Genomic DNA, 25,048 nt, shown 5'->3' with positions numbered 1-25,048 from the left:
AGTTTAAATTAATAACTTTTATGTGTTCTTATTTCTATAATAATATTAATATAAAGTTAATTTTTTTGTTGAAATTTTAATGAAAAATTAAAAAAAAAATTAGGTTGAATTTCTCCTTTTTATTAAAGTTAAGGGGGTTAATTACCATTTTCGCATTTTTTACTCGTAGATGATAAGGGAGCATCTAGGAAAGGAAATATAAAAGGTAAACAAATGATCAAGACAAATGTCGACGTTTTTTTCTAAAAAAAAAAAGACGCTCACTACCCTTACCCTCTCTCTTTCACTCTAAATCTCTCTTATAACGAATTGTCGACGTTTTTTTTCTTAAAAAAAAGACGCTCACTACCCTTACCCTCTCTCTTTCACTCTAAATCTCTCTTACCCACCATCACCGGACCACCACCTACACCACCATTGCCACACCTGCAACAACACTTCCACGGCCACACTTTGTAGTAACCATTCTCGTTTTGCAAATCAGTTTTCCTTCTTTATTCTCAAGTAAGTCGGGTTTTTCTTTTGAATTAGTTTAGATTGTATAATTTTATTTTAATTAGGTTAGTAATGGTCACATTGTTGTTTAATTGTTATTTTGTATTCCGTTGTTGGTGCAATCGGTTAAGGGCTATCTTGTCGTATGCAATAATTGTTGTTGTCGTGTTATTATCGTATTATCGATTCAGTTATTGTTCTTATTGTGTTTGTTGGTGGTGGTTGTTGTTGTGAGGGATGTTGCGGACGTTGAATTCAACGTGGTAGAGAAACGAGATGATGAATGTTGTCATCGTTTAGGGTGAGGGACGATGTGGATTCATTGTCAAGTATGGAAGGACACGTTGAGTTCCATAGTCTGCCATGGATGAGACGATGAATCTCAACATATGGGCCATAACATACAATGAATGCCCACACCTGGGCCCACTATGGATGAATGAATTCGTTGTCCAGCCCACCCAAGAGCAAGACTCATTGTCCAACTCCAATAAAGAGGAGCAGAATCAACGTCCATGGCCCATTAGACGTGGATATTCATCGTCTTAGCCCATGGTAGACATTGGGTTTTGTCGTCCATGTCCATTATGAACGTTGAATATCGCCGTTTAAGTCCATTCTGGACGTTGATTTTCATTATCCCATAGCAAAAAAAATTAAAATTCTAATGTCCACTTTCATAAGGTAAGACGGTTATAATTCGATTCATACTAGTCCACATTCATAAGATAATTCGACTATAATTCAGTTCATACTAATTCCAGCTTCTCTGACTCGTGATTTGCTCCCTTCATGGTTAAATTGACAAATTAATATTGAAAATCACTCCTAAAAACATAAAAAACATATTCTCCCTTTGTCTCAACTCTCAGGTCATTTGTTTACCTTTTATATTCTTTGTGAGTGATATTTTATTCAAAGGTAAAGAAATGATTGGGGACGGAAGATAGAATAACGCTGACATTCAAGTAAATCACATACACCAAAATGCAGAAGGCCCGGGTATGAAATTTGCCAGAAACGATTCTGTTTATCTGTCTTCAAAAAATCGAAAGACGGGAAAGTAACCTAGAATCGAATTCGGAATTAGTCATCGGAAGTGGTAAGCTTAGCCCCATGAAAACATCAAGTCCCTTCTTCCCCCGTCTTCTTGGTAGATACCGTCTTCTCAGTCTCCGAACTTTTTGATTTCATCTCTACAAGCAACAAATATCGAAGGCATCAAAACAAACACACTTAAGTGCTTAACCATAGCCTTTACGTCCGCCCTTTAGGAAGTTAGTAATTGGGAAAAGTAAATTAAAAATAACTCCTTTTTTAAATTCAGTTTTCAAAAATTACTCCCTTGTATCTAAAGCAACATAAAATCATCAAATGTACCATGTTTCCAACTAGTTCCACCTTACAAGATCGCCATACTCGAAGTTATCCGTTCCTTCAAACTTAAAAATTTGAAGCTAAGACTGTTCATACATTACCAAAATCATCCTTGCATATTTGTGTTTGTAGTTGATGAGAAATACGAAGTATAATGCTAGGGCCTAGGGGAAAAATAAACAGTATAGTCTAACTAAGATACCAAAGCCTCTAAGGTACCGTCATTAAAAAAAATAAAACCCGAAATGGGGATCCTAAATTCGATTGATAAGATTGTTGTTGAAGACGACGAAGAACAGGGGGGAAGAGATAAAGCGTGGATTTTTTTAATTTAATGATGATTAGATTTTGGGGAATTAGAAAGCAAAAGTAAGATTTTGTTGTTCCTGATGAAAGTAACGTTGTACCTAGGGATGTCATTGGGGCGGTGCGGTGGTGGATATAGGCTCTCCCGTACCCGTACCCACCAAGAAAAACTCGGACCCATTCCCGCCCCATCACCCGTGGCGGTAGGGGTGTAATCGAGCTGAGCCGAGCTCGAGCTTACCTATGATTGAGCTCCGCTCATATTGTAAAAGTCGAGTTCGAGCCCGAACCCGAGCTCTTGAAATCAAGGCTCGGGATCGGCTCATATAATATTTTACGAGCCCGGACCCGAGCCCGAGCTTTGTTTGCGTACTATTTTTTCGAGCTTTTTTTTAATTATAAAGTAATTTTTTATTTAAAAATTCAAATTCAAATGAGAATATTATTTTTTTGTTAGCTTATAATAACAGTTATTATGTAATTTTATCTTATAAACTAATATTTTAATTTATTTATTTTAAAATTGATACAATTTAAGTAAATATATTGAAAAACATTAAGTAATTTTAAAAATAACGAGCTCAAACGAGCTCCCGAGCCGAGCCTTAGTGTGCTCAAGCTCGGCTCGGTTTGGGCTCAGCTTAGTTCGAGCCCGAGCTCGAGCTCAGTTTGACCGATCTCGAGCCGAGCTTTGACCGAGCCGATCCCGAGGGCTTGTCGAGCAGGCTCAGTTCATTTACAGCCCTACGTGGCGGGTACAAGTTTCCAAAACCACCCCGCCTTAACGGGTGAAAATATAAAACCGTACCCGCCCCGCTTACTCATTAACCCGCTACACCATAATTTTATTCGATAATTTTTTTTGTAAAAGTTGGTTTAATCATATTAATTTCCATTTTTTTTAAAAATTTATCTTTTTAATTTTATTTTTTCACCAAATAAGTTAGTATTAACATTATGTCTTAATTATAACTAAATAAAATTTATAAAATTATCATAATCTTACTAGTTTTTTTTAATGATTTGCGGGTAGGCGGGTATTAGGTGGGTAAGATGCAAAATCCATCCACGCCCCATGACCCATGGCGGGTACAGTTTTCGTACCCGCACCCACCCCACCACCCACCAAAGCTCTACCCATCCCCGCCCCAACTGGGGCGGGTGCGGGGCGGTACCCACTTGTACCCGCCCCGCTGATATCCCTAGTTGTACCTTCCTTCCTTGCTCTATTGACACATACATTTGTGATTATCAATTTATCATGGCCTTCATGGGTTGTCAAGAATTGAAAGTAAAACGGATTCGGGTCGGGTTGTATTTGGTTTGGGTTGGTTCGAGTCGAGTTAACCTGGGTCACGGTCCGTGAAGCTTAGCAAAGGTTTACCTTTGCCTGGTCTCTTTGGCGGCTTGGGCGAGTTGGTTGACTGATCGTGGTGATCTGGTGGCTTGGACCTGATGGGCGAGTAGAGACGAGTCAGATAAAAATAACCCACATGGTTGACAAATCTAGTTGTATGATTCTGTTAGATTTAATTTCAGTTCATTTTAATTTGGTTCTGCTTTGTTAAATTCGGTTTAGTTAAACTTTAAAAGACTAGTGTTGAATATGAAGTAAGGCCCTGTTCTTTCTGGCTTTTTAGAGCCGAACCGAGCCGAATCGAATCGAATTGAGCTTAATCGAATCGAATGGAGCCGAGTGAATCGAATCGAGTGAATTGAATCTGAATGGAGTTGAATCGAATCGAATCGAATCGAATCGAATGGATGTGAGTGAATCGAACTAAGTGATTGAGTGAATTGAATTGAAATAGTATTAATATTAATATTAATATTAATGCTAAATATAATAATAATAGTAATAATTATTATTATTATTTGAAGAAGAAGAAGAAGAATTATTTGAAGAAGAAGAAGAAGAAGAAGGACATTATTAATAATAATAATAATAATAATAACAATAATACTTGTAATTATACTAATTTGAGTGATTAACTAGGTAGCCACCATGAACCACGGTTCACCATCAATCTAATTAGGTGAAATAATGGAGCACCGATTTGCTAGATTTATGTTCAAAGTCTAGCCGTTTATCATCCTAATTTGACTGATTAGGTAGCCACCACGAAGCACCAACAATCCTAATTTAATTAATTAGATAAATAAAAATTGACAGATCCTAATTCCATCTTTAACAAATAAATAAAATTTGGTTGATTAATTAAAACTCAACAAATAATATTAATAATTGATAACAGGTAAATTAATTTATTATTTGATAAATTAGAATCCATCTTGTAAGTTTTAAGTCATTTGAGCAATTAAATTAAGTTTTAGGGAAAAATATTGATTTAAGAGTTCACTTCGTTCAGTTTTAGGTGAAAAAGGTACAAAATAGAACGTTATGAAAAAGTGTATGTGAAGAGTAAAGTTCGCATATGAAAAAATAATTAGGTATTAATAATAGTAATATTAAAATTAAAAATGTTATTAACAATATTATTAATAATTAATATTCATATTCATATTCATAATAATATTAGTAATAGTATTAATTATATTAATATAAATATTATTGATTTTAATAACCATAATATTCATAATAATAACAATAATGAGGATGATTAATTAATTAATAAATTAATAATAATAATAATAAATATATAATATTAATAATATTAATAAAAACTATTAAGTTTAAGATTTGCAAAATTGAAATTGGCTGAATTTAGTGGAGCTAAGTTAAGTGAAGTGAGTGATGAACTGAATGGAGCCTGAATCGAATCGAATAGAGTGAAATGAATCGAATCGAATCGATTCGATCTGAATAGAGCTGAGCTAAATTGAACTGAGCTGAACTAAACTGAATAGAGCTAAGCTGAACTGAAATAAGCTGAAAATAAGCCAGAAAGAACATGGCCTAAATGACAAACTTTTGGCCGATCTAATTATATAAAATCGTGTTTATCCGTATTACTTGAGACGGATATAACCGACCGTTTAAAGAGGCGTGAGAAAAAAAAGCTCCTCCTTCAATCAAAACCCTGACTCAACCGTGAGAAACCCTAAATCATCAAAACATTCATCATATCTCCCCCCCCCCCCCGCCCCCTTCTCTCTCTCTATGGCTTTCAGGGAGTCTTACAGGGTCAATCTGACCAACCGTAATTCCAATGAAACGCGACTCGTTTTACCCGAAAACTTCTATTGGCAATTTTTACAAGCGAGAGTGTCTACGGAGGATGCGATTCTGCCGTTCCAGGGAGGACTCGAACTCAATATGCGAGTTGCATATGAGGAGGAAGGAGTCACGACGCATTGGGTTTTGCTTTTTATCGCTAGAGGCAGTAAACACGACTTAGTATGTACTTTCTCCGGCCACTATTGGAGTAATCTCCGAAAAAATCATCACCTGGTAAGTCCGAAGGAACTGATATTTTGTTGGTCTTCGAGTGATATTAATTCTTTTGATTTAACTATTCGACCCGTACCTGTGTATGTCCCTCCACACCCACAACCAATCCCTTCACAATCTGAACAACTCTTAAATCTGGTACCTCCTCCTGAGTACTGGGAAAAGAAATTTTCATCCTCTGATCTTGAAACAAAACCAAGGAGGAGGAAAGGATTTAAAGTTCCCATTTTAATGGCGGAAAAGTTTCTCAACCCCCGATTAAATAGCTCCCAAATTTCGGATGCCAAAACCCCTGAAGGTGCGAGTCTCCCATCCGTTGATTTAGTCGAGGGAAATGTTTACAACCTCAATTATACCATTTCGTGAAAGTAAGCTCGGATGCGACTTCAACAACCACGTGAAAGTAAGCTCGGATGCGACTACAACCCGGACCCTTAAAGCTATAGGATGTAGGCTCATTTCCATCGCGATTAACGACCAAACCCAGATCACGCTCAACATGATCCGTCTCACCCACCTCCTGACATTCCACCTTAAATGAGATGCGACACCCCAAATCTTCACGCACTCTCGTTTTATCACCATCATTCAATTCCGGCTCGATAAAATTCTCATAAAAGTCATCCAATGGTTGTTAGAAAATATAACAAATTGTGGCAAATCTTTAGTAAATTGTGGCAAATGTAAATATATTGTGCGAGTATATTGTTAAAATATAACAAATTGTGGCAAATCTTTAGTAAATTGTGGCAAACGTAAATATATTGTGCGAGTATATTGTTAATAACTTATTATACATACAAATAATAAAATTGGTTTCTTCTTTATTTTAGACTATTTCACTTCTATGTTTATCCAAATGAACCGTCATAGAGAATGACACTCAACGTATCAAATTAATATCTATCCATGGTAAATATAGACAACTCTTCCCTTTAATTTTTTAAGAAACAAAAAGGGTAATCAAGACACTAATGGGAAAGAATTTTAATTAAAAAGAAATAAATGAAATTGATAAGAATTATGACATAATGTTTTACTTGACTGCCCTCCCACTTAAGTTTTCAACAAATTGGTTGAAAAATTAACCCAAGTCGGCAACTAAATGAATAGGTGAATATGTGATTCTACTCGACAATCCTTTATTTACTAAATGAATAGGTGATTCTACGTTTTTTTCCTGCCTAATTATATTAACTTTTAATTGGGCTTTTAATTTTAGCATTCTACTATGAGCCAAATCTAACGTAAAAAATGATACTCATTAATTCATCACATCCCCTATATACTAAAAGATTAAAAAAACTATAAATTTTCCCGCTCAAATTTCTCTCCTAAATATTCACCATTTAATAGTGACCCCCATTCATTCAACATTAGTTGATTTCATCATCCTCTTTTTATTATATGCCATAAATAATAAAATCATCTTCTTAAGATTTTATTTACTAATAAGTAGTCTCAGATATTAGTACAAACTCTTTAAATTCTCATTCAGAAATTTATTTGCTTAAAATAAATTTATTGTCTATTAATTTGCCTATAAATAATTTTCTTACAATTCTTCTTATTCGTTGTATTTTCCAGTTTTTATTATAAAACACCACCAATAGTATATTTTATCATTAAATTTAAGGAGTTAAATTAACGTATTCTAATTGTTACAAATTCTAACATCCTTACCTAAAAAACCGTGCATTTGGACAGGAACTACACTAGTATCTACTAAAACTCAAATTTTCCGTCCAAAAACATCGTTTTAAATAAGGAAACTATTAATAATTTGTATTCACTAAATAAGAAAATTAATAATTATAATGTACTTCATTATATAATTCTTTTCATTAAAATTAATCTTTTCATCAAACTATATAATTTTAACTAAATACTAAATTACAATATATTAATAAAAATATAAATAATATAATATTATAAACTATTACATCTTTTATTGATATTATTATTTGAGAATGACTTGACTCATACATACTATGTATAAATACCGCACATTCACTACGCGAGATCTAAACTAGTGTTTGCATTAAATCAACAACAAATGATTTGCATTAAGAAATCAAATGTTTTTCAAGGTAAAAAATTGTGAAACAAATAACCTCTGAACATGAACCCTTCTCTGGTAATTCTCTTAATTACTCTCTAATTATTTTTTTTAATTATCTAGTGAATAACTGAAACCATCATTTTAGGAATTAAATACATGAATGATCTTAGAGGGCGTTTGGTTCGGAAAAGAGCAAGAGAATAAAAAAAAAAAGGGACAAAAGGGGTAAAAAATGGGATTACCCTATTCTTTTCTACTTGTTTGGTTCATTCATAAAAGGGAATGAGACAAATTACAACAACCACTTAATACATCCTCAACCACTAATAGCCTTCAAAAACAGCCAAGACCATCACCCACCGCAGCAAAGACCACCACCCTCGTCAGCCCAAAACGCCGGCGACATTGCCTACAACGCCGACGACATTACTTCTATCACCCACGTCCACCCAGCCTGCCACATTTTACTCGCCCGTTCAACTTTTTCTATCGCCCTAACCTCCACAACTAACCCCTAAAAAATCTCTCCCCACCATCGAAATCCCCTTTTTCACTTCTGAGGACACCAAGGAGAGCTTTGGAAATTACATAGTTGTTCAACATGACTACGCCTCGGGCTCTAAGGTTTTCTGCTTAACGTCTCATTGTGCTGCGTGAGACGAGCCATTTTAAACGAAAGACACCCTCACCTGAACTGATCAACATATACTGAGTGTGCACGGAGTATTACTTACCCTCAATCAAACACAATTACACAAGCATGAGCAAAAGCACAAAAGACAGTAAACACATCTGGAGGTGCAATAGAGTCAGTCACAATAACCCACTTTTTATATAGTGTCAAACTGCGTGCACTTTACTCTCTTCCTTTAGGTCACCATTAAAAAAAGCAGTTTTGACACCTAACTGATGAACTACAAGATCATGAATAGTAGCTATAGGAATCAGAGTTCTAATGTTGGAAATTTTAGTCACGGGTGAGTAATTATCGAAATAATCAATGTCTTTCTTTTGTGTAAACCCCCTCACCATAAGTCTGGCCTTGAACCTTTTTATTGTGCCATCAGGTCTCATTTTCTTTTTAAATATCCATTTACTACTAATGAGTTTACTACCTTTAGGCAAATCAGTCAACTCCCAAATCTGAATAGAAACAAGATAATCTAATTCATTTTTAATAACTTATTTCCAAAAATTAGCATCAATAGATGATATAGCCTCGTCATATGTTTTTGGATCATCTTCTATTAAAAAAGCAGAAATAAGTTCATCACAAGCACAATAATCAGATATTTTTTTCCGTTAAATGAGTTCTAAAAAAATCACTCTCAAAGTTCTTTTCAACTCTAGGTCTTTTACTCCTTATAGGTTCAAAATCATGTTCAACAGAAATACTACTACTAGCATGCATAGAACTATCAGCAGGATTAACAGGCAAAACATGAACATTAGTTAATGATACAACGTCTTTTTTTAAAGGAAAAACATGCTCAAAAAAATCGGCGTCTCTAGCCTCAGAAATAGAACAGTCACTCATCAATGACATGAATCTATAAGCAGAACTGTTTTGAGCATAACGAATGAAAATCCAATCATAAGCCTACGTTAGCCAAACACCCCCACACTCTAAGAAAACTCAAGTTGGGAGCATAACCTTTCCATATCTCGTAGGGTGTCTTATCTAGTTTCGTATGAGCTACCCTGTTAAGAATGTGACAAGCCGAAAGCACAGATCCCCCCACATATCATCAAGAAGGCCAAAACTTAAAAGCATACCATTCATCATTTCTTCCAAAATTCTATTTTTGCGTTCAGCTACTCTATCTGATTGAGTTAAGTAAGGTGGACTCTTTTCATGATGAATTAAACCATTTTTCTCACAAAGATCTCTAAATAGTTCGAACCATACTCACCACCTTGATCGGACCCGACTCTTTTGATATTTTTATCAAGTTGATTTTCTACCTCAATTTTGAACTTTATAAATATGTCCCCAGCTTCACTTTTATTTCTAAGCAAGTACACTTTAGTGTATCTAGAACAATCGTCAATAAAAGTGACATAATAATGTTTACCTCCTCTGCTCATAGTGTTTTTAAAGTCAGCTAGGTCGGTGTGAATTAACTTAAGAAGATTTGTATGTCTAGTTTTAACAGGTTTACTAGGTTTCTTAGCAAATTTAGCCTCGACACAACTAGGACATTTTTCAAAACTTCTGTAGTTAACGATGGAATAAGCGACAATGATTTAAGCTTTTTAATCGAATCAACATTCACGTGACCTAGTCTACCATGCCAAACATTAATAGACTTAGCAATATAAACAAAAATAGAAGCATTTATTAATGATATATAGGAGAATCAACGTTTAAAACAAATAACCCCCACCCCCCACAGATATAACCCTTGCCCACAAAATCCCCATTACGCGACATTACAACCTTGTCGGCCTCAAAAACCCACTCCAGCTTTGTTTAGTAAGGTACCAGACACGAGGTTTCGAGGCAAGGTAGGAACATATAAAACATTGTTAAGGGCAAGAGTTTTCCCCGAAGTCAGTTTGAAAAATATCGTGCCTTTATCTGTGATCACAGCTGTTCCGGGTATAATTCCGAAGCAAGTATTGTTACCACTCGTGGCTTGTAGAATGATGCCTTTGACTGAATCCTTTTGGCCTCTCCTGAAACAATGAACAAACTGAGGGCTCGGCTTTGGCCGAGCGTACTCACTCCGACGCCCAAGTCAGTGAACTTAAAGAGATAAGTTATGTGTTACTTGGCTAAGTATATATTGTAGAGAGATAAGGAAGATATTACCAGATTATAGGGTATTTAGGTTATGATTTTGGGATCCTTTCCTCAATGAGGGTTGAGGAGTATTTATAGAGTTTCACCTTTTGTCACGTAGTGGCCAAGTGGCTAGCAGGTGGAAAGACTGATCTACCCTCGGCTGAGGGACCAATGGCAGGCCGACGGGCCCCGTTGACTCGCCGCCGAGGGGTCTTGGATATGAGTACGCGGATATGTGCCCCGGCTGGCTAGTTGCCTGGCCGGGACCCCAGTGACAGGCCGACGTAGCTGAGTCGGCTAGGCTGTCCAAGGTGTTGACTTGCTGTGGATATCTTTGACCTTGCTCAATGTGTTGACTTGGTCAGCGGGTGCAGAATATGCCCCATCAATTTGCCCCCAGCGTAGTCTATGCCATGGTATGGGCTCCGATGTATGTTGAGCGTATATTCTGCGCAAGTAAAAACTTTCTGCTCCGGCTTCTTCTATCTCGGCTTGGTTCTGCTTAGGCCGTACCATATCCCCCCCTCCACATGGATGTGTAAAGGGCATCCGCTGTGGAAAAGAAAGTGACGCTGGCCGAGACCTGGGTTGGGAGTGCCGGTTGTTTTTGATTGCCCCCGGCCGGTGCTACCTAGCTTGGTTGATCATGTGGCTGGCGGAGAACAGATACTTAGGAATTTGTTGAGGAAGATGAATAGGCAAAGAGATATGAAGGGGCGTGTTAGAGACGCTTGATTACTGTTGCGTTGATTGACGTTCAACTGTTGCAACGATTGACATTCTGTGGTTGCATGTCTGACACGTGTCCGTTCATTTGATTGGCCGACGTTTCATGGCCGTGCCCTGATTGGTCCTTCTTCATGGGCTTTCCCCTATAAATAGGGCAGTTAGTCCCTGAAATTGGCCACCAATTTCATTTCCTCTAAAATTTTCTTCTCTCTAAACTTTCAAGGGCTTCTTTCTCTTCTAGTCTTCAGAGTCGCTACTTCGGCTAGTGCTTTTCTTCAAGGTAAACAAACAAATTTTTCTCAATCTCTTATTTTGTTAAGTAATTGTTGCTACCATGTCTGCTGCTGACGCCGGGCCTAGTACTTCTGCGCCGGGGGGCTCCTCGTCGCGTCCTGATGAGGAGGGGGTATTGGCTGCCATCTCGATAAGGTCCGGGGGCCCTAGGTCTCCTTCTCATGTCGTTGATCCACAAGCTCTAGAGGATTGGGAGGATGATGATGATTTTGATGATGATGATGATGATGAGGAAAGGGCTCATCCTAATGAGGGGAGGTCGTATGTCTTGGATCATGGCGACGCCTGTAAGATCGGACCTGATCGGGCTTGGGCCAACAAGTTCGCCAGTTGTTCCGGGGAAACTTTTTTCGAGGGCCACTTTTCCTTCGGTGAGGGGTACAAAATTATTATTCCTGAGGAGGGTCAGGCGGTCTGTTGCCCTCCCAAGGGCCATATAGGCGTATACATCAGGCACTTGGAGTATGGGCTCCGGTTTCCTTTGAACCAATACGTTATGGGCATAATCAAAGCCATGAACGTCGCCGTGGCCCAACTACATCCGTTGGCCATGAGGACGATAGTTGGGTTCGTGTGGCTCTGTCTCTTCAAGGGGGAGGCCCCTACGGTTAACTTATTCCGTCGGATTCATCACCTTAAACCGTCAGTCGCTGGTCGAGTGGGGTGGTACAGCGTGCAGACGGAGCCGGGTTACGTCTCCGTTGATAAGCTTTCTTCCTGTAAGGACTGGAAAGAGCGGTGGGTGTATGTCCAGGTACCGGTGGATTATCCGCTGCCCCGGTCCTTCCAACACCGTGTCAATTTACGGTGTGAGAACGATGGGGAGCGTGAGAAATGGGTCTCCCGGAAACGCCTTAAAATGGATGCCGCCAAGGTCTATCTTAGTGCGGATGAGAAACAGGCGATGGCGCTGTTTGAGGCTGAGAAGAATGGGACGCCGAAGGGATGGATGCCCCCGACGCAGATCATTCTTCAGGATGAGCTGCTCTGCCATGTCGGCCTCATACCGGCCGTGGAACAGGGTGAGTGGGGTCGGTGTGAGGCACATCTCTGCTTTTAATGAATCTGTCTTTTTGAACTTTGATTTGTTTCTTCTACTTAACTCTTGCTTCGTTTCTTTTGCAGATCGTTTTGGCCCGGATCTGTCTGAGGATATCCTTGAGAGAATAGGGCTTGATAAGGACAAGAACGTTGTCAATTTGCACCCTACGGCCCAGGCTCGTGATAGCAGACCGGCGACCACTGACCTCATGGATCAGCAGCTGAAGGCACTGGATCCGGCGGTGGCCCAAGCACGGGTTCTCGGGGGCATGCCGAAGAGAAAACCAAAGGCAGCGTCCAGGTCGGCGACGACGTCAGTCCCAACTCCCTCTTCAACCCCAGCGGTCCAGAAGGAGCATGTGGAGGTCGTCGATATCACCGAGGAGGTGGTGACCGTTGCGAAGGGCCCTCCTCCTCCAAAGAAGAGAAAAGAGCCACTGCCGGCTTCTACCGTTGTCGGGGAAAAGAATGATTCATCCGGTCCCCCATTTAAGAAGGTCCAGACTGGTACGGATCTAACTTGTGGTTCAGACTTAGTTGGTTCATTATGCATTCCCGATGACAGACTCTCTGATGTGTCAATGCATGTTGACATGGTCACATTTGTGTGAATTTTTTGTAGATCCCGTCGCCGCCGTTCTTCGAGCAGCAATTCTGACGACTGAGAAGGCGGGTGATAGAAATGTCACCGTTGACTCCTTACTCCAGAAGGTTCCCCCCGCCGAGCTTGTGGCAGAGGGTAAGAGAATATACAAGAGGCTGGCGAAGTGGACTCAACTGGCCGGCTCCCACATTATGGAGCAAGAAAAGGCTATGGCTCAAGCTGGGCCATTGATCGAACGGCTTAAGCTTGATCTTTCCGCTGCGAAGGGGGAAGCCGGGAAGGCTAAGCTGGACCTCCTTGCTGCCCGAAAGCGTGAGGAGGAAGCTGAGAAGCTTCTCTCGGCCGAAAGGGCGAAAGTTGAGGCCGCTGATGCCGCCGTTGCCAAGCTTCTGGAGGAGCGGGACAGATATAAGGGCGGTTATGACGCCGTGGTTGCCAAGAGGGACGAATGGAAGGATCTGTACCATGCCCAGTCGGAGGCGCATAGGGGCACAAGGGCTATCCTTGCCCAAAAGGAGAAGGATATTGAGATGCTTCAAACTGAGCTCATCCCTAACATGTGCGCCCAATTCCGGGACCAGGCCGAGGAAGCGACCAGGGAGGCAATCAAGAAGCTCGTTCCTGAAGGCTCCTTCCCGTGGGAAGAATTTGACCAGCTTCTGGATGAGATGGCCGATGCTGCGGAAAAAGCGGCTGCGGAGAAGGCGGAGGCGGCGAAGGCGACTCAGATAGCTGAGGCCAAGGCGGCCTACGATGCAAAGGTGAAGGAGGCCAGAGAGGAGGCTGAGAGGCTAAAGGCACTTGAAAATGACGAGTCTTCTCCTGAGCCGGCCACCAAAGATGATGCTGCTGCTGCCGATGGAGGGCAGCAACAGGCATAGGGAGACGGGCGGTCGTCACCAGACTCCCCTGGCATCTCGGACAGCTTCAGCTGTTCGGGGGCCAATTATTAAGCCTTTCCTCCCTCCCATCTTTTGGCGCTTCAAATGATATGTCTGTAACCTTTTGCTTTTCTTTTCCTTGTTTTTTGTAAAACTTTGGTAGGTTGTGTTTAGGCTATCCCAATGGGGACGGCCGTCGTCTGTATTTTCCTTGTAACCATTTTCAATAAAGTTTGTCTTATTGGCCCTCGGCTTGGCCGGGGCTTTTTGATCACCATATTTCACTTGTCTTTTTGCGTTATTAATTGAGCGCTTTTTCGTTTTTACCTTCGGCCTGGCCGAGGCAGTTAGAATGCGTATCTCAACTGTGTTTAACGTCTTTTTAAACATGTTGGCATGTTGGTCGCTTCCTCTTTCACTCTCGGTCTGGACGAGGCGTCTGATTTGCGTTTCCCATCCGCCGTTGTGAACATGTTAGCGTATCTGTAGACATATTGATCGCTTCTTCTGCCAGGCCTTTGGTTGGCCGAGGCGGCTAGAATTGCGTCTCAACTGTACTGAGTATACGTTTCTTTCAGCGTATCGGCCGCTGTGTCCCCGTCGGGGTTAACGGCGCGACAGCGTTCGTATCTGTAGACATATTGATCGCTTCCTCTGCCAGGCCTTCGGTTGGCCGAGGCGGCTAGATTTGCGTCTCAACTGTACTGAGTATACGTGGTGTCTATTTCTTGGGGTGACTGCCTGGTGGCAACCGTCGGCGTCTACCTCGAAACGACTATGGAAAGGACAAGCACTTTGGTGGAAAACTTGGGTGATTCTTCATTTGATATAATCATGCGTTGGGGTGCCCACAATGGGTTTGGACACCTCCGCCGCTATACAAAATACTTCCTTAGGTTGTCAGTGTTCCAATGGCTCATCAAAGGCACACCCTCCATACCCGGCCTCATTTCCTCAACCACTTTGTAGGGACCTTCCCAGTTGGCCGTCATCTTTCCATGGATGTTTCCTTTGTTTGTGGCGGCGGACCTCCTTAGGACCAGATCCCCTACTTTTAGGTCCCTCTTGTGGACTCGCCGGTTGTAGGCTCTTCTCATCCGGTTTTGGTATACTGCCAAATTGAGGCGTGCCGTATCTCGGCTTTCTTCGACCAGGTCTAGGGAGGCTTTCAGGCCTTCCTCATTTTCAACCGGGTTAAAGGTAGCCGTTCTGAATGTTGGCACCGCTGCTTCAATTGGTAGGACGGCTTCAGATCCATAGACTAGGTGGAATGGACTGTACCCCGTTGCTTCTTTCTCCGTGGTACGAAGGGACCACAGAACGCCGGGTAGTTCATCGACCCATCTTCCTTTTAAGTCTTCAACCTTTTTCTTCAAACCGTTGAGTATCGTTTTGTTGGCTGCCTCCGCCTGTCCGTTGCTCTGAGGGTGGCAGACGGAGGAGTATGCAAACTTGATGCCCAACTCTTCTAACCAGTTCATTATCAGGTCACTCCAAAATTCTCGGCCGTGGTCAAACACCATGACTTGGGGTAGTCCAAAACGAGTTATAACATTCTCCCAAATCACCTTCTTCACGGCCGCCGTAGTCTTTGCAGGCACCGCGACTGCTTCGACCCATTTGGTGAAGTAGTCGACGGCGACGATGAGGAACTTCCTTCCCCCGGAGGCCGTCGGGAAGGGCCCTAGTAAATCCATCCCCCACTGTGCAAATGGAAGGGGATTGAGGACCGGTTGTAGGTCTCGGGAAGGAGCGTGTATCACCGGAGCATGCATTTGACAGTTCATACACTTCTTCGTTTTTGCCCTGGAATCTTCAAGCATGGTGGGCCAGAAATAGCCGGCTCGGAGAGCTTTGTGGGCTAGTGTTCTTGCCCCCATGTGGTGTCCACAGATGCCTTCATGGATTTCTGTCAGTATTAGCTCCGCGTCGGCTGGGCCGACACATTTCAAAAGTGGTCTTATTACGGACCTTCTGTATAGTTCTCCTTCGAACATCAAGTACCTGGCGGCGATCCTTTTTATCTTGGCCGAGAGATTGCGGTCCTCCGGAAACTCATTTGTAAGTTTGTATTTCATTATCGGAGTCATCCACGTCGTCTCGGCTTCCACGTCGCCCACCATGCCGACGGTCTCAGTGATGCTCTTCGCATTCCTGATATCTACCAGCACGGTTCGGCTGACATTCTTGATGGTTGAACTGGCAAGTTTTGAGAGAGCGTCGGCCCGGTTATTCTCAGACCTGGGGACGCATTGGATCTGGAAGGATTTCAGTTTTGCTGTGTCAGCTTTTACCCTTTCTAGGTATCTTATCATCCCGTCATCCCGAGCCTCAAACTCTCCTCTGATTTGGTTAGTAACCAACAGTGAGTCTGTCTTCAACACAATGTGTTCTGCTCCGGCAGCTCTGGCTAGCTCGACTCCAGTTATCACCGTCTCGTATTCGGATTCGTTGTTTGAGGCCGAGAAGGTAAATTTCAAGGCATACTCAAACTCGTCCCCGTTTGGGCTGATGATAAGGATGCCGGCCCCCGCGCCGTCGTGGAGGAGCCGTCGGTGTATACCTCCCATACACCTGGATTTGGCTCTTCTTGATATGTGCATTCGGCCAGGAAATCTGCAAGTGCTTGCCCCTTTATCGAAGGCCTCAGCTTGTACTGAATGCCGAAGCCAGAGAGTTCCACTGCCCATTTGATAAGCCTACCAGATTGTTCGAATTTCTCCAATGCCTTCTCCAACGGCTGGTCGGTTAAGACCGTTATGGGATGTGCGTCGAAGTAGGGTTTTAACTTCCTTGCGGCAACGACGACGGCGAAGGCTGCTTTTTCAATTAGTGGGTAGTTCCTCTCGGCGGCCAGCAGTGTATGGCTGATAAAGTAAATTGGGTGTTGCTGCTTGTTCTCTTCTCTGACAATCACGGCACTGACCGTGGCCGAGGTTACCGCTAAGTATAGATATAGCATCTCCCCCAGCATCGGCCTGGACAGGGTCGGCAGTGTCAGAAGGTGAGCTTTCAGTTGCCTGAAAGCTGTGCTCTGTTGCTCCCCCCAGCTGAAGTCTTTATTCTCTTTTAGCACTGTAAAGAATGGAGTGCTTTTGTCGGCTGACCGAGAGATGAAACGGGCAAGAGCTGCCATCCTCCCGGTCAGCGTCATTACTTCTTTTCGGTTCCTCGGCTCCGGCAGGTCTAGTATTGCTTGGACTTTCTCTGGATTGGCATCAATTCCCCTGGCACTGACAAGTACGCCGAGGAACTTGCCGGCCCGGACACCGAAGTTGCACTTCTTTGGATTTAGCTTCATCTTGTATTTTCTTAGTGAACAAAATGTCTCGTGTAAATCGGTAGGTGCTCGCTGTCAGACTTGCTCTTTACAATAGCATCGTCGACATAAGCCTCAACGTTTCTCCCTTTCTGATTTTGGAACACTTTGTCCACCAGTCTTGTGTAAGTTGTGCCGGCGTTTTTCAAACCGAACGGCATCATTTTATACATGAATGTGCAGTCTCTGGTGATGAATGCGCATTTAGGCATGTCTTCTTCGGCCATGAATACCTGATGATACCCGAGAAGGCGTCCAAAGCATGCTCAAGATAGCATAGTGTAACTGCCGTGGCGTCAATTAAACTATCTATCCGAGGCAAAGGATAACAATCTTTGGGGCATGCTTTATTAAGATTGGTAAAGTCTACACACATTCTCCATGCCCCCGATGATTTCCTCACCATTACAACGTTAGCTAACCACTCAGGATAAGTACAAGGCATGATAAAGCCCGCCGCTAGTAACTTATCTACCTCGGCTTTGATGGCTTCGTCCTTCTCGGCTGAGGAGTTCCTCATCTTCTGCTTGACAGGGCGAGCGGTGGAGAGTACGTTCAGCTTGTGAACAATCACCTCCCGGCTCACACCTGGCATCTCGGCCGCTGAGTAGGCGAAGACATCCTTATTATTCCTCAGCAGGTCCAGGAGGTCGGCTCTGAATTGTGGTTCCAGGTTGACACCGACAGTTACGGTGCGGCCTGGGTCAATCTCCACTTCCTCGGTCTCCGCTCCTTCGACCATGCCGACGGAGGTATCCATGCGTTCGCCCTCCTGTTGCAAGGATGGGCTCTTCCCCTTCTCTGATTTCTTCGCCACTTTGAAGGATTGCATGTTGCACCCTCTGGCAGATACTTGGACATTGACCACTTCGTTCTTCTCGTTCTTTGAGACGAACTTATGCGCTTCCCCCCGGTCCGAGACATACATCAATGTCAGGGCCCGGATGGACATTACAGCGTCGGCCTCACTCAAAGTGACCCGGCCTATGAGAACGTTGTAGGCAGACGAGCCGTCAATGACTACGAACTCAGACATAACATTCTTGGCCGCACTTCCCTCGCCGAACCTCACCGGCAGCCTGATTGACCCAAGGGGTATCAGGCCGGCCCCAGAAAAGCTGTACAACGGGTTGGTGCAGGGGCTCAAGTCTTAAACCTTCAGATCGAGGTTGAGAAAGCATTCTCTGTACATAATGTTTGTGTAGGCGCCTGTATCAATCAGGCACCTCTTCACCAGGTGGTTGGCTATGTCCAAGTGGACTACGAGTGGGTCGCTGTGAGGGGCGATGACTCCCTCGTAGTCCTTCTTCCCAATAGTTATATCGGGGATATTGGAAGCGGGGGTCGCTGTGTTGGGCACAAAGTTGATGGCCCGATATAGTTCATTCAGTGCCGTTTGTGCCCATGAGCAGACCCACCGTTCTCGTTGCCCCCGATGACAACATGGATTACTCCTATCCGTTCAAAGACGGATTTCTTATTTGACCCGCCGGCATCTGTTTTTTGGCCTCCGGCAACGTATTTGCCGAGGCTCCCCTTCCGGATCAACTCTTCAATGGCATTTTTCAGATGCCGGCAGTCGTTAGTTAAGTGACCGGTGTGGCCGTGGTACTCACGATCGGCTCGTGTCACCGTCACTCCTCGGCCTGGGGGGCCTTACCCACTTCTGACCCTCGTTTTTGCTCAGGGCGAAGACCTCGGCGGCCGATACGACCAGGGGGGTGTGATTATTGTACCGCTTTTGGTAGTACGGTCCCGAACTCCCCCCGGCGCCCGCCGAGTTCTGTTTCCTGGCGGACTTGTCAGACCGTGACCTATTATTGTCACGGCGTCTTTCATCCGGGTTGTCCTCCCGGTGGCCCTTCTTCTCTACGAGTGCCCGGCCTCGCCGTGGCCTACCCAGTCTTGTGATAGTCCTCTACCTTGATGGCTTGGTCGGCCATCTTCCTGGCGGCGTCTAAGCCCAGGCCTCCGTACTTGATGAGCTCGTTTTTAAGTCTCCCCTTAGGAGGCCTTTCATCATCGCAAGGCCGCCACTCGGGATTCGGCTCTCGAATCTGCTGAACCTTGGCGTCGAACCTCTTCACATAGCTTCAGAGACTCGCCCCCTCTTGTCGATAGTCGGGAGATCCGATGTCTCCACGGCCCTCCTCTTATTGCAAGAGTCTCGGGCTAAAAAGGCGTCCCTTAGGTCGGCGTAACAAAGATACCGAGCCGTCGGGGAGCCCTTGTACCAACTTTGAGCCATCCCATGCAAGGTCGTTGGGAAGACTCGGCACCAGACCTCATCGGGTTGTTCCCACACCGACATGTACGACTCAAAAGCTTCGGCGTGGTCGGTGGGGTCGTTATCCCCTTTGTATGTGAACGCCGGCAACTTTAGCTTGGTTGGCACGATGGTTTAGAGGACATAGGCACTGAGGGGCTGTCTGACCACGTGTCGAATGACACGCGGCGATCGGCTCCTCGCAGCCCTAGTCCGGCTACTCTCCCCGTGGCGGGAAGGGCTCCTTCTCCGACTCGGGCTTCTTCTCCGCTCTGCCGAGTCGGACTCTCTCGGCTCCTTTGGGGTAGGCCTCGTTGGTGCCGCGGCGACGCTGCCCTTCCATGAGTGCGGGAAGGACTTAGGTCTACCACGACCACTCTGGGCTCCCCCGGCGTCTTGACTGGGTCAGCTTCCCCTAGTGCTCCGTTCAAGTTTCTCGGAGTCACATTTTGGGCCCTGGTCTCCTGGACGGGTTCCGCCGCTCTTGTCGGTGTGACAGTGTGAGTCGGCGTACTACCAATTAGGTCCAGGAGTAGCTTCAGTTTTGTTGCGTCAACCACATGTCCCATGATGGTGACCTGGTCGGCGGGCAGCGGCGTATCTGGTATTATTGGCATCCCGTACTCCGGTTGGATTACTCGGCCGGTGGAGGGCTGCGCAACCCCAGAATTGTGGATGGTATCATCTTGGCAGAATTCGGTTTCGTCGGTCACGAATACTTCTTGTTGTTTCGACATCTTCCTAGCTTTTTGGGTGGGTTTTTGTGTGTTTCTTTTTTTTTTTGTTTGGGAATGAATGTGACTAGCTTCTAGTATCTCTCCCCACAGACGGCGCCAATTGTTCCGGGTGTAATTCCGAAGCAAGTATTGTTACCACTCGTGGCTTGTAGAATGATGCTTTTGACTGAATCCTTTTGGCCTCTCCTGAAACAATGAACAAACTGAGGGCTCGGCTTTGGCCGAGCGTACTCACTTCGACGCCCAAGTCAGTGAACTTAAAGAGATAAGTTATGTGTTAGTTGGCTAAGTATATATTGTAGAGAGATAAGGAAGATATTACCAGATTATAGGGTATTTAGGTTATGATTTTGGGATCCTTTCCTCAATGAGGGTTGAGGAGTATTTATAGAGTTTCACCTTTTGTCACGTAGTGGCCAAGTGGCCAAGTGGCTAGCAGGTGGAAAGACTGATCTACCCTCGGTCGAGAGACCAATGGCAGGCCGGCGGGCCCCGTTGACTCGCCGCCGAGGGGTCTTGGATATGAGTACGCGGATATGTGCCCCGGCTGGCTAGTTGCCTAGCCGGGACCCCAGTGACAGGCCGACGTAGCTGAGTCGGCTAGGCTGTCCAAGGTGTTGACTTGCTGTGGATATCTTTGACCTTGCTCAATGTGTTGACTTGGTCAGCGGGTGCAGAATATGCCCCATCAACAGCAGAAGAAGAGTTACCCATGTAGACACATTCACCGTCAGCTACATCTTTGAACTTAACAAAGAGCTCCTTATTAGCACAAAGATGCCTCAAAGTAGAATCCAACCACTATCATTTGCAAACAGATTAGCCTCAACCACCACAGGAGCAATGATGTCATCTTTCTCAGCAAGATTACCTTCAACAACTTTCTTTTGAGGACACTGGTAAGCTTTGTGACCCGATTTTCCGCAGATATTGTACACAAATACTTTAAAGAGACGGTCTCTCAATAGGGTTATTGAGAGACCTCTCACATGATGAAGGAAGTTACTTAATTTCTATTTTTCATGTGTATGCCTTCCACTAATCCTTTTTATTTCGTTTATTATATAAGGATGTAAAATTACTCTTTAGATGAATACTTAATTGTATATATAAATTAATAAACTTTAAATTAATAACTTTTATGTGTTCTTAGTTCTATAATAATATTAATATAAAGTTAATTTTTTTTTGTTGAAATTTTAGTGAAAAATAAAAAAATTAGGGTTGAATTTCTCTTTTTTATTAATGTTAAGGGGGTTAATTACCATTTTCGCCTTTTTTACTTGTAGATGATAAGGGAGCATCTAGGAAAGGAAATATAAAAGGTAAACAAATGATCAAGACAAAGGGAATACCGGGTTGCGAAACGTCGTCGAAGTTTTATAAAGAATTGTCGACGTTTTTTTTTTTTTAAAAAAGACGCTCACTACCCTTACCCTCTCTTTTTCACTCTAAATCTCTCTTACCCGCCATCACCGGACCACCACCTACACCACCACTGCCACACCTGCAACAAAACTTCCACCGCCACACTTTGCAGTAACCATTCTCGTTTCGCAAATCAGTTTTCCTTCTTTATTCTCAAGTAAGTCGGGTTTTTCTTTTGAATTATTTTAGATTGAATAATTTTATTTTAATTAGGTTAGTAATGGTCACATTGTTGTTTAATTGTTGTTTTGTATTCCGTTGTTGGTGCAATCGGTTATGGGCTATCTTGTCGTATGCAATAATTGTTGTTGTTGTCGTGTTATTATCGTATTATCGAATCAGTTGTTCTTCTTATCGTGTTGAGTTCTATAGTCTGCCATGGATGAGACGATGAATCTCAACATATGGGCCATAGCATACAAAGAATGCCTACGTCTGGGCCCACTATGGATGAATGAATTCATTGTCCAGCCCACCCAAGAGCAAGACTCATTGTCCAACTCCCATAAAGACGAGCAGAATCAACGTCCATGGCCCATTAGACGTGGATATTCATCGTCTTAGCCCATGGTAGACGATGAATATCCATTATGGACGTTGAATATCGCCGTTTAAGTCCATTCTGGACGTTGATTTTCATTGTCCCATAGCAAAAAAAAATTAAAATTCTAATGTCCACATTCATAAGGTAAGACGGTTATAATTCGATTCATACTAGTTCACATTCATAAGGTAATTCGACTATAATTCAATTCATATATATTAATTCCAGCTTCTCTGGCTCCTGATTTGCTTCCTTCATGGTTAAATTGACAAATCAATATTGAAAATCACTCCTAAAAACATAAAAAACTTATTCTCTCTTTGTCTCGGGTCATTTTGTTTACCTTTTATATTCTTTGTGAGTGATATTTTATTCAAAGATAAAGAAATGATTGGGGACGGAAGATAGAATAACGCTGACATTCAAGTAAATCACATACACCAAAATGCAGAAGGCCCGGGTATGAAATTTGCCAGAAACGATTCTGTTTATCTGTCTTCAAAAAATCGAAAGACGGGAAAGTAACCTAGAATCGAATTCGGAATTAGTCATCGGAAGTGGTAAGCTTAGCCCCTTGAAAACATCAAGTCCCTTCTTCCCCCATCTTCTTGGTAGATACCGTCTTCTCAGTCTCCGAACTTTTTGATTTCATCTCTACAAGCAACAAATATCAAAGGCATCAAAACAAACACGCTTAACCATAGCATTTACGTCCGCCCTTTAGGAAGTTAGTCATTTGAAAAAGTAAATTAAAAATAACTCCTTTTTAAAATTCAGTTTTCAAAAATTACTCCCTTGTATCTAAAGCAACATAAAATCATCAAACGGTCTCTCAATAGGGTTATTCAGTTTTCAAAAATTAACCGTTGTTTAAATCAAGAAACTCACCTCCTGGCACAAAAAGTTTCCTGAAATAAATAGTCTCAATACCCTGATCAGCAGGCTTCATCCAAATCTTAGCTTCGTACATAGTAGTAACCCCATCCTCGCCTTTGACACTAAGTGTCGGGTAGTAACACAAACCAGCAGCGGACCGGACAATCAGCTTAGTCATCACCACATCTTCCGCAGGAGGGCTATCCTGTTACTTAAATAAATGAAAGAGATATGCTCTCGTGTACACCTGAACTTTTTCATTTTTTTAATTTTTGACCAACAATAATGCTCTGTTACGAGTTCAGAAAACGGTAATTTTTTTTTCAAACTGATTATCTCGTCAAGGTCTTGAATTTGAAAAAAAAAAAAATTACCGCCTTTTGAACTCGTAGCCGATAGTTACGGTTGGTCAAAGGTTTTTCAACGAATAAACTTTGACCGACCATAATTCCCGACTACGAGTTGAGACGTCCGTGAATTCTTTTTCAAAGTGAAGAACGGGTCAATTCAGAAAACAAAATTAATCGTATTTTGAACCTGTAAGTCTGTAACCAAGAGTTATTCACGATCAATTTTTTTTTTTCCTCAAGAAAAGAGGGATATATTTAGAAAATGGAAAATTTGAGGAATACATGAAAGAATATCCTAAATAAAAATAGGATAATCACGAAAATCACAAGTTCGTCAAAAAAAATTAAACAAGACCTAGAAGTAGACCTGACAAACAGATCGGGTCGTGTCGGGTTCGTGTTCGTGTCACATGTAAACGGGTCACAATCCCTCCAACCCAAACCCGACCCAATTAAATCTCGTGTCGTGTTCGTGTCGACCCACTTACATAAATGGGTCATAAGGCCTCAACCCTAACCCGTTAATTTCGTGTCGGGTTCGTGTCGTGTTTTCGTGTCACGTCCATATTTTGAAAGTTTAAGCAAGTATATTTATGTGATGGAGGATCAAGAAAAATTAGGATTAATTTAGTAAACAGGTCATTCGTGTCGGGTTCGTGTTTAGAGAGGTCAAACCTAACCCAACCCAATTAAATGTCGTGTCGTGTTCGTGTCGACCCACTTACATAAATGGGTCATTAAGTCTCAACCCAAACCCGTTAATTTCGTGCCGGGTTCGTGTCGTGTTTTCGTGTCGTGTCATTATTTGCCACCTCTACCTAGAAGTAGTACATACCATCTTATCTTTATGTAAGTCGATGATCCATGGCATAAGTTTTTCTACATCTCTCCAATATCCGCCGTTGCGTACTGCAGTTGTAGGCCCTATAAACCCTAATTGTTCCTTTATTTTGATTGCGCGTTCCCTCGCTTCGGCTCGGCGTTTCTTCCAATAGGCTCGGCTTTCCTTCATTTCGACTTCCCTAGGTTCGGGTTTCCAAACATGGATGATTTCATTATAAATAAATCATCATTCTCAAATTACAAAAATCATGATAAACACAATCAATCAACCTCCGAATAAGACGACGACAGAAGCGACAATCTATCATACTCCGTATTTAACCTCCGATTTAAAAAAAAAAAAAAAAAAACAATCATAACAGAACTCCTCTCAATGATTTGAAACAAGAAGCGGTGAAATACCTGGACTCCATTTATGTTCCGGTAACGCGTAATCTTAATCCAAAGTATGGTGGTGAATGCGATGAAATATAAATAAGTGTTTTTCTATTTGGGAGTTTCAAATTTGGTTTTTTTTCTTTTTTAAGTAAATCGTCTATTTTTTATACCTTTTTAAATAAAGTTATAAAAAAATAGGGAAATTCCCACTTGTACCCCTTTGGTATAGACTAATCCTACTTGTACCCCTTCTTTTCATGGAAGCCCACTTGTACCCTAGAATTTCCTAGTTATTCTCACTTATACCCCTCAAGTATA

General features: G+C 42.6%; 1 protein-coding gene across 2 annotated transcripts; it reads right to left on the bottom strand.

The window, feature by feature from the left end:
• Window positions 1-1,507: 1,507 nt before the first annotated feature.
• Window positions 1,508-24,944, bottom strand: LOC141606577 (uncharacterized). 2 transcript variants are annotated; one of them, XM_074425760.1, is made up of 4 exons: window positions 24,755-24,880; window positions 24,345-24,531; window positions 23,172-23,364; window positions 1,508-1,691 (listed from the first exon to the last, which is right to left on the bottom strand). In XM_074425760.1, exons 1-4 carry the CDS (start codon window positions 24,763-24,765, stop codon window positions 1,621-1,623), a joined length of 462 nt encoding a protein of 153 aa, XP_074281861.1. In that variant the 5' UTR covers window positions 24,766-24,880; the 3' UTR covers window positions 1,508-1,620. The 2 variants fall into 2 exon arrangements, with proteins under 2 accessions (XP_074281861.1, XP_074281860.1); XM_074425759.1 differs by lacking the exon at window positions 1,508-1,691 and adding an exon at window positions 22,481-22,937 and having other exon boundaries at window positions 24,755-24,944.
• Window positions 24,945-25,048: the final 104 nt, after the last annotated feature.

This window comes from Silene latifolia, chromosome 10 (genome assembly GCF_048544455.1).
Source record: "Silene latifolia isolate original U9 population chromosome 10, ASM4854445v1, whole genome shotgun sequence".
Lineage (NCBI taxonomy): Eukaryota > Viridiplantae > Streptophyta > Magnoliopsida > Caryophyllales > Caryophyllaceae > Silene > Silene latifolia.
Note: the sequence above shows the minus strand (reverse complement) of the source record. Positions and strands in the feature narration are given on the sequence as shown.